The 15,859-nt window shown below is 31.2% G+C and overlaps 2 protein-coding genes across 6 annotated transcripts; one reads left to right on the top strand and one right to left on the bottom strand.

Annotated features, from left to right (window-relative positions):
• Positions 1 to 1,621: 1,621 nt before the first annotated feature.
• LOC111700208 (adhesive plaque matrix protein) lies at positions 1,622 to 9,640 on the top strand. Of its 5 annotated transcripts, none has more exons than XM_023471069.1 (11): positions 1,622 to 1,642; positions 2,815 to 2,894; positions 3,597 to 3,776; positions 4,060 to 4,129; positions 4,832 to 5,200; positions 6,154 to 6,194; positions 6,249 to 6,295; positions 6,360 to 7,968; positions 8,429 to 8,484; positions 8,918 to 8,990; positions 9,536 to 9,640. In XM_023471069.1, the coding sequence occupies exons 2-11, from the start codon at positions 2,818 to 2,820 to the stop codon at positions 9,612 to 9,614; spliced, it is 2,601 nt and encodes an 866-aa protein (XP_023326837.1). In that variant the 5' UTR covers positions 1,622 to 1,642; positions 2,815 to 2,817; the 3' UTR covers positions 9,615 to 9,640. The 5 variants fall into 5 exon arrangements, with proteins under 5 accessions (XP_023326837.1, XP_023326840.1, XP_023326839.1 ...); XM_023471072.1 differs by lacking the exon at positions 1,622 to 1,642 and having other exon boundaries at positions 2,806 to 2,894; positions 6,360 to 6,673; positions 7,193 to 7,968; XM_023471071.1 differs by lacking the exon at positions 1,622 to 1,642 and having other exon boundaries at positions 2,806 to 2,894; positions 6,360 to 6,856; positions 6,953 to 7,968.
• A 727-nt stretch (positions 9,641 to 10,367) lies between these two features.
• Positions 10,368 to 14,471, bottom strand: LOC111700210 (uncharacterized). The gene is made up of 7 exons (XM_023471075.1): positions 14,351 to 14,471; positions 14,031 to 14,072; positions 12,819 to 12,900; positions 12,087 to 12,153; positions 11,791 to 11,873; positions 11,137 to 11,206; positions 10,368 to 10,651 (listed from the first exon to the last, which is right to left on the bottom strand). Exons 1-7 carry the CDS (start codon positions 14,410 to 14,412, stop codon positions 10,587 to 10,589), a joined length of 471 nt encoding a protein of 156 aa, XP_023326843.1. The 5' UTR covers positions 14,413 to 14,471; the 3' UTR covers positions 10,368 to 10,586.
• Between the last annotated feature and the right edge of the window lie 1,388 nt (positions 14,472 to 15,859).

The raw sequence follows: 15,859 nt of genomic DNA, 5'->3' as shown, positions 1-15,859 counted from the left end.
AAAACCCCCTCCTGACTATTCTCCCTGTTTACTATTCTGGTCAACCTGGTTTTGTTTGAAGAAAAGATGAAAAGAATGCCTCAAGGATGAAAATATGTAGAGAAGTGTAAAGTATAAATATATATTTATTATATTCATATTCTACACTCTTCTACAGTTTACACCATGAAAAGAAAATCCTTCTAATGTAGGAGAAGGGGGGGGGAATAATATAGTTGTTCAGAAATCTAAAGGAACTAAACCTGCCATAAACTTTATTTTCTTCTCCTAATGTCTTTGAAACCCTGATTATGTAATAATCAAACCTCTTAATTCTAAATTTTAAATATTAAATGTTTACCGTAAAATAGACCATACATATTTTTGATAAATAAGTAATATCTTTTTTAATTTCATTCCCATTTAATTTAATATCTTTTTATACATTACAATAATTAAGATATTCTTATTCTTCTTGATCTCAAGTATTTCAGGCATCTGTCCAAATTTCCATAAGTTCAATTTAATTCACAAATTAGTTTGTATCGTTTAGATATAAAACAATATTTCATTAAAAAACTGAATTTAGATTTCATATTATAGGTAATTAAAGTCTATTCTGTAATACACTACTCTAGGATATTCAAGGATATGTGTATTAACTCTATGTATAACACCACACTCTAGGATATACAAGGATATGTGTATTCTATATATAATACACTACTCTAGAATATAATAAGATATTTCTATTTACTCTATATAGATTACATTACTCTAGGATATACAAGGATGTGTGTATTCTATATATAATACACTACTCTAGGATATATTAAGATATTTGTATTTACTCTATGTATAATACACTACTCTAGGATATACTAAGATATTTGTATTTACTCTATATATAATACACTACTCTAGGATGTACTAAGATATTTGTATTTGCTTAATATACAATACACTACTCTAGGATATACTAAGATATTTGTATTTACTCTATATACAATACACTACTCTAGGATGTACTAAGATATTTGTATTTACTCTATATAGATTAGACTACTCTATAGGATATACTAAGATATTTGTATTTACTCTATATATAATACACTACTCTAGGATATACTAAGATATTTGTATTTACTCTATATATAATACACTACGCTATAGGATATTCTAAGATATTTGTATTTACTCTATATATAATACACTACTCTATAGGATATACTAAGATATTCGTATTTACTCTATATATAAAACACTACTCTATAGGATATACTAAGATATTTGTATTTACTCTATATATAATACACTACTCTAGGATATACTAAGATATTTGTATAACACACTACTCTAGGATATATTTTTATTGCAAGTCTGAGTTTAATAAGAGAAAAGCGTAATATACTTTGAGAAAGCATTTTGCATCCTATACAGTGTACAGGGAAAAGGTCTGACAGTCCCGANCCCCCCCGTAAACCCCTTCAACATAAAAAATAAAACGTAATCTACTTTAAAACAATATTACATCTGCAAGATGACGACATATTCTCTGAAATAGTTTATTATAAACTAAACCAAGCAATCCCTGTTTTCAGAAGCTCAGTCGTTTTGAATCAGTATAGCGTCCAACAACAATACTGTGTTGACAACAACAATAGTAAGAAAACTATGCTGACATCATCAATAACAACAAAACTGTGTTGACAACATCAATAACAACAAACTGTTTTGAAAATATCAATAACAACAAAACTATGCTGACAACATCAATAACAACAAAACTATGATGACATCTTCAATAACAACAAAACTGTGTTGACAACAACAATAACAACAAAACTGTGTTGACAACAACAATAGCAAGAAAACTATGCTGACAACATCAATAACAGCAAAACTGTTTTAAAAACATCAATAACAACAAAACTGTTTTAAAAACATCAATAACAACAAAACTGTTTTAAAAACATCAATAACAACAAAACTGTTTTGAAAACTATACTGTTTAAACACCAAGAATGTCAGCAAAACTTTTAAAGCATAAAAAATAACCCTAAAACGGTTTAAACGCCAAGAATAACAATACAACCGGTTGAACACCAAGAATAACAATAAAACCGATTGAACACCAAGAATAAGAACATTTAAACAACAAAACAACAAAATTGTTTTAACACCAAGAATAACAACAGATACAGATACATATATAATTAAATTTCTGAACAGTTTAAACATTTTGAATAACAATAAAACCGGTTGAAGACCAAGAACATCAACAAAATCATTTTAACGCCAGAATAACAACAAAACCGTTTAAACACCAGGAATAACAACTTAACCGTTCAAAAACAAAGAATACTAATAAAACCATTTAAGCCCCAAGAATATCAACAAAATCATTTTAACAACAAGAATAACAAGAAACCCGTTTAAACGCCAGGAATAACAACAAAACCGTTTAAACACCAGGAATAACAACTTAACCGTTCAAAAACAAAGAATACTAATAAAACCGGTTAAGCCCCAAGAATATCAACAAAATCGTGTTAACACCAAGAATAACAAGAAAACCGTTTAAACGTCAAGAATAACAAATTAATCGTTTAAGCACTAAAAATAACAAATAAACCGTTTAAACACCAATTCAATTGTCAATTTTATTTTTGTTGATAAACGATATGAAATGAATAAGTGAATAAATATTGTTCTACAATTCCTTTTCAACAAATAAAAGTGATCTTTTAAAAATTTGACCAATCTTTACAACAATATACAGATTACGATAGTCCAAACAGTAAAAGACACTAAAATTTCAGAAAATATATTTAGAAGATGTCGAGATCTAGAATAGAAGGAATTAAAAGAGAAATGTACCGAAAAGGCATCCTGGACTCCGCAGAATCGGTTCCATTAGGAAAATTTTATGTCTCAAAAACAGACAAAAATTAAGTTTAAAGGGAGTGTTCGCGAAAAATGAAAGGGGGTACAGGCTTACGTCGAAAAATATTCGATGGGAATTGCTACTTATCCTACTTCTATCTATATTGCAATATTCAACTCGGATCTTAAAAAATTCAATTTAATTCCAAGCAAATCATATAGATATTACAACCTATAATCATCGATTTTTTTTTCTCGAGGCATTCGTATATAGTTGATATTTCATAATATTTTTTACTTGTTTCATATAAAATATACTTTAAACAACGATTATTTGGCCTTCCCGCTCGATGCCTTTGGAGTTCCACGTGGAAGAGACTCCAACGACACCTAAGGACAAAAAAATCGTCCTTTAAATTACATCGTATATGAAACAATTACAAAATTTAACTGTATACGAATGCCTCGAAAAAAAAATCGATGATTTTTTACGATCCGAGTTGAATATTGCAACTTTCTGAATTTGTATGAACGCTATGTTTTTCGGTATGAGTCGTTTTTACAATTTTCTCCTTATAGACGCTACAGATTGAAGTAAGATTAGTAGCAATCACCATCGAATATTTTTCGACGTAAGCCTATACCCCCTTTTATTTTTCGCGAACACTCTCTTTAAGAAATTATTGCAATCTGAAAATTTGTATGCATAAAATGTTTTTGAGAATAATAAAATTAGATTCAGGTCGGCGATATAATCAGGATTTTGAATCTCATCCTTTTTATTCAATCTGCAAAAATAAGGAAGAGAAAAATACGATGTTCGATAATATTAAAGTTAAAAAACAAGATTCAATGAAAATTAAAGAAAAAACAGATGATGGTTCGCTAGAAAATATATACCACAAAATCAGGTACCCACTTGTCTGTTTGGTTTCTTCAATTTAAAATCTCGTTTTAGTCTTTAATTCGACAATCACTTACGAAGTTGTCCTTTAAATATCGTTTCTTTCCAAAAGCAGGCCCAAAAAATAAAGATAATTAACAAAAAACTTAAGTTTAAAAAGTGCAAATTGTAATCGAAAGCTACATCTTTCTTGGAGAGCGAATTGTTGCACCTACTTTGAATTTTATAAAAAGATAATTCTCCATCTAGAAAATGAATATTTGTTTAATTATTCCTTATTCCTATTTTAGGGATTTGAAGAAAGATTTTCAAATCGTTGAAAAAAAGCTAAGATCAGCATGTGAGGGATTAGTGAACAAAGTAAGTCAAGATCTTTTTCAAATATTCATGATCATACTGTATGTAATGTAAATAATCATGATCATACTGTATGTAATGTAAATAATCATGATCATACTGTTTGTAATGTAAATAATCATGATCATACTGTATGTAATGTAAATAATCATGATCATACTGTTTGTAATGTAAATAATCATGATCATACTGTATATAATGTAAATAATCATGATCATACTGTATGTAATGTAAATAATCTATCATAGCCCTATGCAGAGCCCACAGCTGTAACGCAGGTCCGGTCGGCGCGACTTTTATTGGGAAATTTCATGCTAGAAACCAACATTTTAAAATTCTCATTACATTTAAATAACAAAATTATAAAATACTTTGAAAATAAAATTCACCAGTTCACCCCTTAGCTAGGGCAAGAAACCCCGGCATGGAATAACCACCTGGAGCTAACTCCAGAGTTGAAGTATTTTTTTGTTTTTTTTTTAAGTAAGAAAAACAGCTGATTAGCCGTAACTTTCAAGAAACTTATAAAGTTTTTGTCTCTAGAAATTTTCAAGAATTTTAAAAAACCTTTTTAAAAGAAACAATTCTTTTAGATCAACCCGTTTCAGTTATTTCGTTTTATTTCAACCAATATCTATGATCAAAGACGTCTCTCAACTGTCATGTTTCATGTATCTAATCATGGAAAAAATCTTATTTTTGCAGAATGAGGGGAAATATTATCCTGGACGTTTTACAGATCATATCAACTCAAAACAACAAAACCAACCAATGATATCGCCTCCACCCCTCTATAAAAATACAGATCATATCATCTCCAAGCCAACTCACCAACCAATGATATCGCCTCCACCTCTTTATACAAATACAGAACATATCATCTCCAAGCCAACTCACCAACCAATGATATCGCCTCCACCTCTTTATACAAATAGAGAACATATCATCTCCAAACCAACTCACCAACCAATGATATCGCCTCCACCCCTCTATACAAATACAGATAATTTCAACTCCAAACCAACTAACCAACTAAATAAACAAATGAACTGTTCACTGTATGATATTGATCAGGTTTGTTATTTTCCTTAATCCAAAATTAAAATGTTGCGACATTTGCTCTTTATGTACCTCATAGAACACAACATTTGCTCTTTATGTACCTCATAGAACACAACATTTGCTCTTTATGTACCTCATAGAACACAACATTTGCTCTTTATGTACCTCATAGAACACAACATTTGCTCTTTATGTACCTCATAGAACACAACATTTGCTCTTTATGTACCTCATAGAACACAACATTTGCTCTTTATGTACCTCATAGAACACAACATTTGCTCTTTATGTACCTCATAGAACACAACATTTGCTCTTTATGTACCTCATAGAACACAACATTTGCTCTTTATGTACCTCATAGAACACAACATTTGCTCTTTATGTACCTCATAGAACACAACATTTGCTCTTTATGTACCTCATAGAACACAACATTTGCTCTTTATGTACCTCATAGAACACAACATTTGCTCTTTATGTACCTCATAGAACACAACATTTGCTCTTTATGTACCTCATAGAACACAACATTTGCTCTTTATGTACCTCATAGAACACAACATTTGCTCTTTATGTACCTCATAGAACACAACATTTGCTCTTTATGTACCTCATAGAACACAACATTTGCTCTTTATGTACCTCATAGAACACAACATTTGCTCTTTATGTACCTCATAGAACACAACATTTGCTCTTTGAATTCTTATTTTGGGCTAAAAGTTTTAGAAGAAAGCCGAGCGCTGCAACTAGAAAATTCAAGGTTTTGCATTATAGAGAATTTTATTTGAAATTTTAAACAAATGGTCCATAGAGAAAATGCTGTGATAGAGTAAACATTCATAGAGCAGGTTTTGTAGTGCCTTTTTTTTAAAGGTACTTACAGCAACCCACTTGTTATGTATTTAACCATATTTTGTTGCTTATGAAACTACATGTATAGCTTGACAACATGATTTTAGGATTCTGATAGATCTAGTGCCTGTAGCAATAACAGCTGTAGGTAACTCTTTTTTCTTTGTTAATTTTTCCTTTTTAATTAATTTTTTTGTTCTAGAAGTGATGTTTCAAGTCCAGTTTATCCATTTTTATCCCAAAATTCAGGTAGTTAATATTTGAACTCATATTTTTTTAATAAAATAATTATGCAGAAACCAATTATTTTCAGAAAGTGGTCGTTCATCACCTTCCCAAAGTACAAACTCCCAATATTTAGAGAATAGAAATCCCAAACCAAAACCGTCTTTGTCCCAAATAATCCAAGTTCAAATTCAAAGACGGGGTACTCCTCACACAAAACCCTGTTCATCGGATTTGTGTCCAGATATTCCCATTTCTAAATCATCAAGACCATTGTCACCAACTGTACATGTCCCAATACAAAGTCAGGTTATCCCACATTCAAAACCAGCTTTGTTGGCTTCTCGTCCAGATAATTCCATCAAAAAATCATCAAGACCTTTGTCCCCAACTGTCTATAATGTCCCATTGAAGGGGAAGGTTGCCTCACATTCAAAACCAGGTTCATTGGCTTCTTGTCCAGATAATCCCATCAAAAAATCATCAAGACCTTTGTCCCCAACTGTACATGTCCCAATCCAAAGTCAGGTTACTCCACATTCAAACCCAGCTTCATTGGCTTCTCGTCCAGATAATTCCATCAAACCTTTGTCCCCAACTGTACATGTCCCAATCCAAAGTCAGGTTACCCAACATTCAAAACCAGCTTCATTGGCTTCTCGTCCAGATAATCCCATTTCTAAATCATCAAGACCTTTGTCCCCAACTGTACATGTCCCAATCCAAAGTCAGGTTTCCCCACATTCAAAACCAGCTTCATTGTCTTCTCGTCCAGATAATCCCATTTCTAAATCATCAAGACCTTTGTCCCCAACTGTTTATAATGTCCCATTGAAAGGGCAGGTTGCCTCACATTCTAAACCAGGTTCATTGGCTTCTTGTCCAGATATTTCCATCAAAAAATCATCAACTGTCTATAATGTCCCAATCCAAAGTCAAGGTACTACACATTCAAACCCTTCATTGGTTTACTTTCCAGATAAGTCTGATTCATCAAAACCTTTCTCAACATCAACTGTTCATGTTCCGATTCAAATGCAGGATATTTCTGACCCTTCTTCGATTGTCTCATGTTCTGAGAAGTTGATTTATAACCCTTCAAGACCCTTGTGCGTGTGTTCAAATCCGAACTCAAAATCTAGTTCCTTGGTTTCTTGTTCTGAAACCCCCATCAAACAATCATCAAGACATTGGTCCCCAACACAGAATGTTTCAATCAAAGCTGGAGATTCAAATCTTAGTTCACTAAAACCTTCCAAACCAAAGCAGGATTCATTAAGCTTACCAACCCTGCTAAATCAAGGAAGTTCTACTAAATCAACACCTCCTATCCTGCAAATTAGCTCAGTAACCTCACAAGTTAAATCACCAATATCATTGGTAAACTCTGATCAAATTAAGACGGATATTATCAAACCGCAGAACAAGTTAAATCCTCAAATAAAATCAGAAACCGCAAACAGTGCAAGTTTCATCGATTCTCGTAGGTTAAAAATTAAAGATCAATTTGATTCTAATCTTAAAAATGAATCAAAAAATATTCCTTTTAATATTCTGGATCCCACAGTAAAGAAGATGGAGGATAACCGGACAGAACTATTCAATAGTTCTGGATCGACTTTAGAACATATGAACCCTTCTCATCCTCAAACCCATTCAAGAGACATTCATCAAAACTTGAACAATCTAAACTACAGGTAACAAAAGACTTTGATAAGGTAAGAAAAAATTAGAAAATTTTTAATTCTTTCTTTTTCAGTCTGTTTTTGAGCGCATTATTAAATAGGTTTTTTTTTACAAATTTTTTAAATATAAAAAGGTATATAGAGAGTTGAATATTTGAGTCGCTGCAAAAAGATTTTTAAAAAATGTCTCAAACAGTGTTCTTCAAAAATAACTCAATTTATTCAAACTAACATTATTAAATTAGTCAATTTAATCATTGTTTTTTATGCTAATTCATATAATAAAACTCTGGAATAGGAAGACGACTTTTAAACTCAGGTTAAGACTTGCAATTGTGAATTGTTAAAAGTTGATTTGATAAGTTACTTGTAAAAGTCTTTGCATTGTAACAATATCAAATACACTTATCTATTGCTCAGTGTCGTCTTCATATTCCACAGTTTTCTGGTTCTCACTGTATCTATGTGAAAGAGATGTAGTAGTCCGGGGACTGCCATCATCAATTCTTTGCCGAGGAGTGATAGAAGGTGATATATATGGGTAAACAGGGTAACATACCGAGGACTGATAGAAGGTGATATATATGGGTAAACAGGGTAACTAGAGGACTGATAGAAGGTGATATATATAGGTAAACAGGGTAACCCACCGAGGACTGATAGAAGGTGATATATATGGGTATACAGGGTAACCCACCGAGGACTGATAGAAGGTGATATATATGGGTATACAGGGTAGCCCACCGAGGACTGATAGAAGGTGATATATATGGGTATACAGGGTAACCCATCGAGGATGAGAATTTTTTTTCGGTATTTTTTCTAATAATTCTGGATATATGCAACTGTGTTCTTGTTTTTTTTTTAAATTAATTGCAATTTTTATGTATTTACACCCCCCCCCCCCGGGAATATTTTTGACAATGTGAAGAGAAACGACGACTTATCGGTTTATTTTTAGAGGATCTTGTATCAAGAACTGAGGTTAGAGGATGGAAATTTAGTTGGGACAGAAATGCTTCTTTGAATCTTGGGTTAGTGTTGAAAAAAGTTTTTATGAATTTTTCGAAAATTCTGTTAATTTGTTTAAAAGTATCTTTGATACAGGGTGTCGAATTCAGTGACGAATTCGATATCGTCTTTGTTATGAATTAGCATTGTAATACCTAACTTCAAAAGCCATAATATTATTATGTTTTTTAGAGTTTATTTTATGAAAAGGGTAAAATTAACTGTAAAGATGTGTCTGTAATGTCTCCGCAAGATGAACAGTGACGACGGACAAATTTACTCTGTTTGTATACTATAATTTTCATGTACTAAGTATAACCGTATACAGTCAAAACATAAACAAACAAATTGTAAGCATGCATAGCAGACGAAAATCTTACGGATTACAGCTTTCTCAGTAGGTATCACTATACTAAATCTAAGAATTATTTAAAAAGACGATATCGAATTCGTCACTGAATACCTTTGTTTATTGGGACATCCTGTAGGTTGACCTTTCTTTAAAAATTAAACGTACTTAAAGATAAATAAATGTTTCTAATATTGTTAATAATAATCCCTATTTTAGATCTAAAGTTGAAAAGCATTATCAGAAAGAAGAATTAGAATACACGGCGTGTTTATTTCAATATTTTCATGTTAAGTAGAACTTGAAATAAATTATAGATTAATATCTTTTAATGAAAATAATCAACGGATATCTGTAAGGTTTTATGAACATGCAAAAAGAGACTCAAAAGAGAATTTGGAGCTCTTTTATGTCTGCAGTGGTCTGGGTGTATATTAATACAATGAAGAGAATAAGAGAGAAGCTGTTAATTGTGGTAGCTTCTCTTTGTTTCCATGTGTATCTGTTTAAAAGCTTTTATAGAAATAAAAATTGAATCATCTTCATTGTATTGATATATACGATGATGATTTGTTTCCATGTGCATCTTATAGGCTTTTATAGAAATCAAAATTGAAATCAAAAGTCGTCTTTACTGTATTGATACATACGCAGGGTTACTCACAAAGGATCATAGTGTAATGACGACCCACCATTCTTTTAATTTAACGATCTACAATCTTCAGAACTCATTTTGCTTTCTGCTTTGAATACAGTCTTAAATTACAATTAAAATAATTATAAATTAATTCGAGCTTTAAGACTAAATAAATTTCTGAAGAATAGTACAGGGTGTTGAACACACCTTCTCTTGGGATTTCCCAAATGTAGTCTGAGAAGTTTTTTCAATTTCAAACTTGACAGCTAAACACACTAAAAAATCCAATTGTTTAGAAGATGTTTAGCTAAAAAATGCAAATAAGACAGACCACATTTTAAAAATCTCTTTTCGATCTATTCATTAAATTATCTAGCCTTGAAAATCAGTTCAACTAGCTGTACCTAGTTTTCAACTTTTTCTCTCTAATTTATTGAACCTCCAGACATACATAATCAGTTTAGTCGTCATATACGCCTTGGGATTGAAATATATTATTCCAAAGCTCGGTTATTAGTTTTCAGTGGATACACAAAATATACATCTTGAAATAAAATTTCTTATTCCAGAACAAAGTGATCAGTAATATATAGTTATGTTTTAGAAAAACAACAACAACAACAATATGTGGGTTTAGGCTGGGTTCGGTAGAGCAACTATCTCAGTATCTTCTGCAGGAACACCTTCATTTTCCACAACTGTAATACATAAAGCTTATTGGTAAAACAAGAGTAAACAACAATTCACAAAAATTCACGCTGAACCTAAAAAGTCTAAAAGTGACAGGTATTTTTATGAGTAGATCAGTTGTGCGATACCAACTTTAAAAAATATTACGGCATATTTTGCTTGCTTAAATAAAAAAATATATAAAATAATAATAAATATAAAAAAGTTTTAATAAAATCATTTCAAAAATCGAATTCGCAAAATGAAAAGAGTTTATGTAGAAGTTAAGCTAAAACAGGCACTTATAACTTTTCACAACTAATAATGATTATTCGCCTCAAACTCTAATTTTCTAATCATTTTATCTTTGAATTCTGATGTCGCAAACTATGAAATCTGTTATGTCTAATATAGTCATAAGTTGAAATATAAAGGTTTACATCCTCAGGTTACAAAGACATAAGCATTAAAATATAGAGATGAGGCGTGTCATCAGTTCATTTTTTATACTTTCCTGGAGGTTTATTCTCTGTTTCTGTATTCTCTTCTGGAACTAGAGCTGGGCAGGGGGAGAGGCTGGTGGCCTAGTAGAAACAATAAAGTGAATACTGCAGACAGGCGTGAATTCATGTACAGTTTATCCCAAATACATAAATAATAAATAAATATAATAAATATAAATTTCTTTTTGCAAAGATAAATACTTTTTTCATTGTATTGATATTTATGGCACTAGGCTTTTATCTTTTATTTCAATTGTGAACATGTTCTCTTTGTAAACATTGTAAAACAAAAACAAACAAAAATTTCGCAATTTAAAAAAAATTCGTTGATTTTCTAAATTTTCAAAAATCGAATTTTGTTAGAGGCAATATTACGTCACCAGAACTTCATCAGCCAATGGCAGTGCAGTATTGTTGTCACGTGATACAGACGGAAATCACGTGACCAGTATACTGCACTATCATTGGCTGAATATATATATTATCAATTATATCTATTATAAATGCAAAATAAAAAAATATATAATGGGAGTAAACCTGAGATTCTCAGGTTTTAGCTTATACCCCCTTTCAGTTTTCCTTTACAGTCCCTTTAATCAATATTTTTTTCTTTTAAGTTCTCAAGTTTATCATAGACGAGATATTTTACAGATTCCAACCCAAACCTTGCCGGCACAGTGCTCCCTCGGACCATTGCAGTGTCTGAACCGAACCCGACACGACCTCGGGCAATCATTAGGGCAATCATCTAGAAATAAAATAGATGACCCCGGATTGAAAACTTAAATTTTAATTTAATTTAAATATTTGTAAAAAAAAATATTAAAGATACTTTTGTTAACGTTTTCGTATTTTTTTTTGGTATTCATAAGACAGAAGATCTTTTACGAAAAATTGAAAACTTCACATCTGCTGTACATAATGGTGCAAACTTTTGCTATGCTTCCAAAGTACAACTGACCTACAGGATCGGACCATTCTGACCAGCCCCAGGATTCGGGCACAGCAGGTACAGGTACAGGGGTCATCTGGAATATATTGATTAGGATAATGAGACACTATCCACATAGATCTAGGCTGCTATGAAAAGGTTCAACATTGGCTTTAAAACCACGGCTTGGCCTTTTATATTTATTAAGAAGCATAAAGTACTGTGGAGCTATGCTCTAGTTTCTGTTTTTTTAACTTTAGTTTTTCATAAGTAGTTGAAAACATTTACATAACAATATAACTTATGATATTATATTATATTTTAGATTAAAATAAAATGTTAATTTAAAAACTAAAACCTATCAAATATTACTTCTGTTAAACAAAAACAGAATAAGGGAATTGGTAAAATAAAATAAAAAGGCAACACTTCAAAGTCGACCGAGTCTCAAAATTTAATTAATAAAATTCATAGTTGAGTATCTCTCCGAGCCAACAAAAAGAAGATACAAATTGGTTGGAGTAAATCAATAAATCAATTATCTACGTTTTGCAAAATGTTTAGAATGAAAACAATGACGGAAAAGTATTTCCGTAAAACAACTCAAGTGTAGATAAGGATGAAATCTAACCTATACAACAAATGACTTTAAAAAGAGATCTTCACTATTTTAGTAATTTGAAATTACACAAATTTCACCAACGTTTAAATAAATGTGGGACATAAAGGATTAATTATTAATTAGATAATCAAAATATTTACACTACTGGCAGTGCTTCCATCCTCCTGGTTTTCGAGACAGTTAGTGGGAGCATTTCCAGCAGCTGTTGTTGTGCTGTCACATCTATACAGTACAGATGTATATATATATACATATATATTAGCTTGGAAACCCAGTGCTGCCGGGTTACAAATAGTTACTCCTGTCGTTTACCCGCACTTGGACGATTGTACCGTGAAACTAAATTTTCGCTTTAAAAGTCGGATCGACTTTTGAAGCGATCAAATTAGAATCTCAAAACAAAGCTAAGAACATATCCGTGGTTTTCCCGAGTTCCCCAATCGAAATTTGAGGCAAATCGGTCAAGGGTTCCTGAGTCGTGATCGGAAAAACAAACAAAGAGACCAATAGAGATTACAAATTTAGATATATATATGTTAGCATCTATATTTAAAGGCCTGTCTGTGTAGTTTTAGATAAGCTTTAGTAATATAAAGAGTTAAATGTTATATTCACTACACAGTCACTACGGTATTCTTAAAATCATTATCTTCAAGTAGCAATCAGAAAGATATAATCATTTTCCGATCTTGAACAGAAATAAATTTGTCAATTTTCTTTTCTTGTCGATTTTAAGTTTGAAAAATATGAAAATTTCCGTTATTATAAATGTATAGGGTCACTTAAAATTATGTCCACATTTTGTCCCTTTCTTTGATAGAGAGAAAAAAGGGAATTGAAAAAATCCCCCCCCTGCATCAGATCCTGGCAAAAAGCTTGAAACCAAAAAATGGCCTTGAAAATTCGGCTTAAAGTCTGTATTCGGAATAGTAAACGATTATGAACGATAACAGATGGAAATTATTTATACAGTGTAAAATTATTATTACACTTAAATCTGTTGATTTCCTGTGAAAGATGTTTTAAACTAATTTTTAAAGACTTTTTGTTTTTGAAAACTGTTTTTTTTTCATTTGTATTTCTTGCTTCTGAAACAATCGATAACTTCTAAGAATTGAACATTTTTTTTCAAGTCCTAAAAACGACGATATCTTTCACATTATCGTTTAGATTAAGGTTTAGGGTACTAACGGTCGAGAATCGGGCATGTTATTTTTTAATAACAATTACGACGACAATCCTGAAGATTTTATTGTTAATATAAATTGTAAAATTATAAAAATATGAATCGTTTCATTTCCAATAATAAAGAAACGCAGTCCTATAAACTTCTAGAATACATTTATACTTACAAATCTGTTAATGTTTCAACTTGCTTAGAAGAGAGCATTTGCCTATAAAATTATATAATTACAATATTATTTTCACATTAATAATAGCTTTGATCGTTCAAAAAGTTATTGGACACAAAAATATACAAAATTGTAATATGACTGTATCATTTGCCTACAAATTAGCGTCATAATTTCAATTAGATATGGACCGTATTTTTAAGTGAATAAATAACTGTATTAAATTACATAATCTCTTTTTTATTTACGTAAGACTATTACTATTCAACTTTTTTTATTTGTATTATTTTTATTAATCATTATTATTATTAGTTTGATACCTCTTTAAAATAAGTCCTGTGTATGTTGGTTTGAAAAGCAGAATAAAAAGAAGTGCCAGCATATTTATATTTTAGAACCAACCAACTGTGAATCATGAAACTAACTAAATAATTCTGAACAATTCAACATTTAGCACAAAGGGGCCTGGACAAGTCACCAAGTCTACACTGTAAAGGGCACGGTGAAAGATTTACAAAAAAAAACAATTTAAGTTGAACTAAGGAAGAATTTGTGTTCACTTTTTTCTGTAACGTATTAAAATAAAAGTTAATCTTTTTTTGAGCAGTTCTAATGACGTTTATATCTTCATCATCCTTAATTCAACTCACATTGCCAAAAAAGCGTGAAACTTCTGTTGTTTAAAATGTTCAATCAAGTTGTTCGTGTCGAAATAGTATTTATCAAAAAAGAAACGAGGCGTAGACACATCCATTACTCAAACAAATCTTCCAATCAGTATCAAATAAAAATAATCAATGCATGGTAAGTCTCAAATATCAGAATCAGAGCAGGATTAAGGAAAAAAATCATAATTCTTTCCAAATCTAATCTTGTGTGGATAGTTGAAGGATTTACTCGAATACTAAATATATATCTATTTGACTTGTCTGTTTGTATCAGATAAACGTCTCAACGTAATCACTATATCCGCAACATGTTCAGTTTTTAGTGAACCAAGAAAAAGCAACATTTAAAAGCTAACACCTTTAGTAGGAACAGAACCTATCAAATTCATTTTTAATACTTGTTAATTAATGAATGATTTCTGTAATATTTTGAATTTTAATAGAACAACATGGTTTATTCCTTTTTACAAATTAAACAATGTAATAAAATTAGATAATATCATCTCGTGTACTCTCCACAGGAGTACAGGATGTAGATTTACAGATACCAGAGATTTGGACGCCAGCACCTAACCAAACCATTATTAGGCTCATTCATTTCAAGGTTAATATCACGCTCACTGCTATCAGTTTATCAGTGAAAACCCTTTTCCTAGAACACTATTCATTGGGGAAATATTGAAGGAATGTTTTTTTTTCAGACCAAAAACTATACGAAACACACAATCATTTTCAAATTAGTGCCAACTTCCCAAATAATCAATTTCCCAAGCGGCAACTTTCCAAAGGTTAGGTAAGGCCCTCTGAGGCGCCATCAGGCTGCAATGGGGGCCGAGCACTTCGGCTAGAAAGCCTAGTGCCGAGACTAGAACATGCTGGGGGCCCAGCGCTGCAGCTGGGACAGAATTGGGAAATTCCCCATTTGGGAAGTCACCACTTGGCAAAATACCCATGGAAAGTTACCACTTAGAAAAAAACCTTTGGGAAAGTACATAACATAAATTAAAACACTCTGAAACAATATTCGAAACCATAATCAATTAACCAGAGCCAACTTCACAGAAAAAGAAAATAAAAAATAGTAAAAATATTTTTAATTAACATATTTCTATATAAATAAATATATTTTGCATATAAATTTTGTTTAACAATATGACTAAG

Source organism: Eurytemora carolleeae, unplaced genomic scaffold, assembly GCF_000591075.1.
Source record: "Eurytemora carolleeae unplaced genomic scaffold, Eaff_2.0 scaffold251, whole genome shotgun sequence".
NCBI lineage: Eukaryota > Metazoa > Arthropoda > Copepoda > Calanoida > Temoridae > Eurytemora > Eurytemora carolleeae.
Note: the sequence above shows the minus strand (reverse complement) of the source record. Positions and strands in the feature narration are given on the sequence as shown.

What these genes read in the sequence shown, in the direction of transcription:
- LOC111700208 (XM_023471069.1), top strand. Translation starts at nt 2,818, where the DNA reads ATGTCGAGATCTAGAATAGAAGGAATTAAAAGAGAAATGTACCGAAAA. An exon ending in GACTCCGCAGAATCGGTTCC is followed by an intron (nt 2,895 to 3,596) that starts ATTAGGAAAATT and finishes GAGAATAATAAA; the next exon opens with ATTAGATTCAGGTCGGCGAT. An exon ending in AATGCTTCTTTGAATCTTGG is followed by an intron (nt 8,991 to 9,535) that starts GTTAGTGTTGAA and finishes TCCCTATTTTAG; the next exon opens with ATCTAAAGTTGAAAAGCATT.
- LOC111700210 (XM_023471075.1), bottom strand. Translation starts at nt 14,412, where the DNA reads ATGCTGGCACTTCTTTTTATTCTGCTTTTCAAACCAACATACACAGGA. An exon ending in ACAGGACTTATTTTAAAGAG is followed by an intron (nt 14,073 to 14,350) that starts GTATCAAACTAA and finishes ATAATTTTATAG; the next exon opens with GCAAATGCTCTCTTCTAAGC. An exon ending in GTTGAAACATTAACAGATTT is followed by an intron (nt 12,901 to 14,030) that starts GTAAGTATAAAT and finishes TGTACTGTATAG; the next exon opens with ATGTGACAGCACAACAACAG.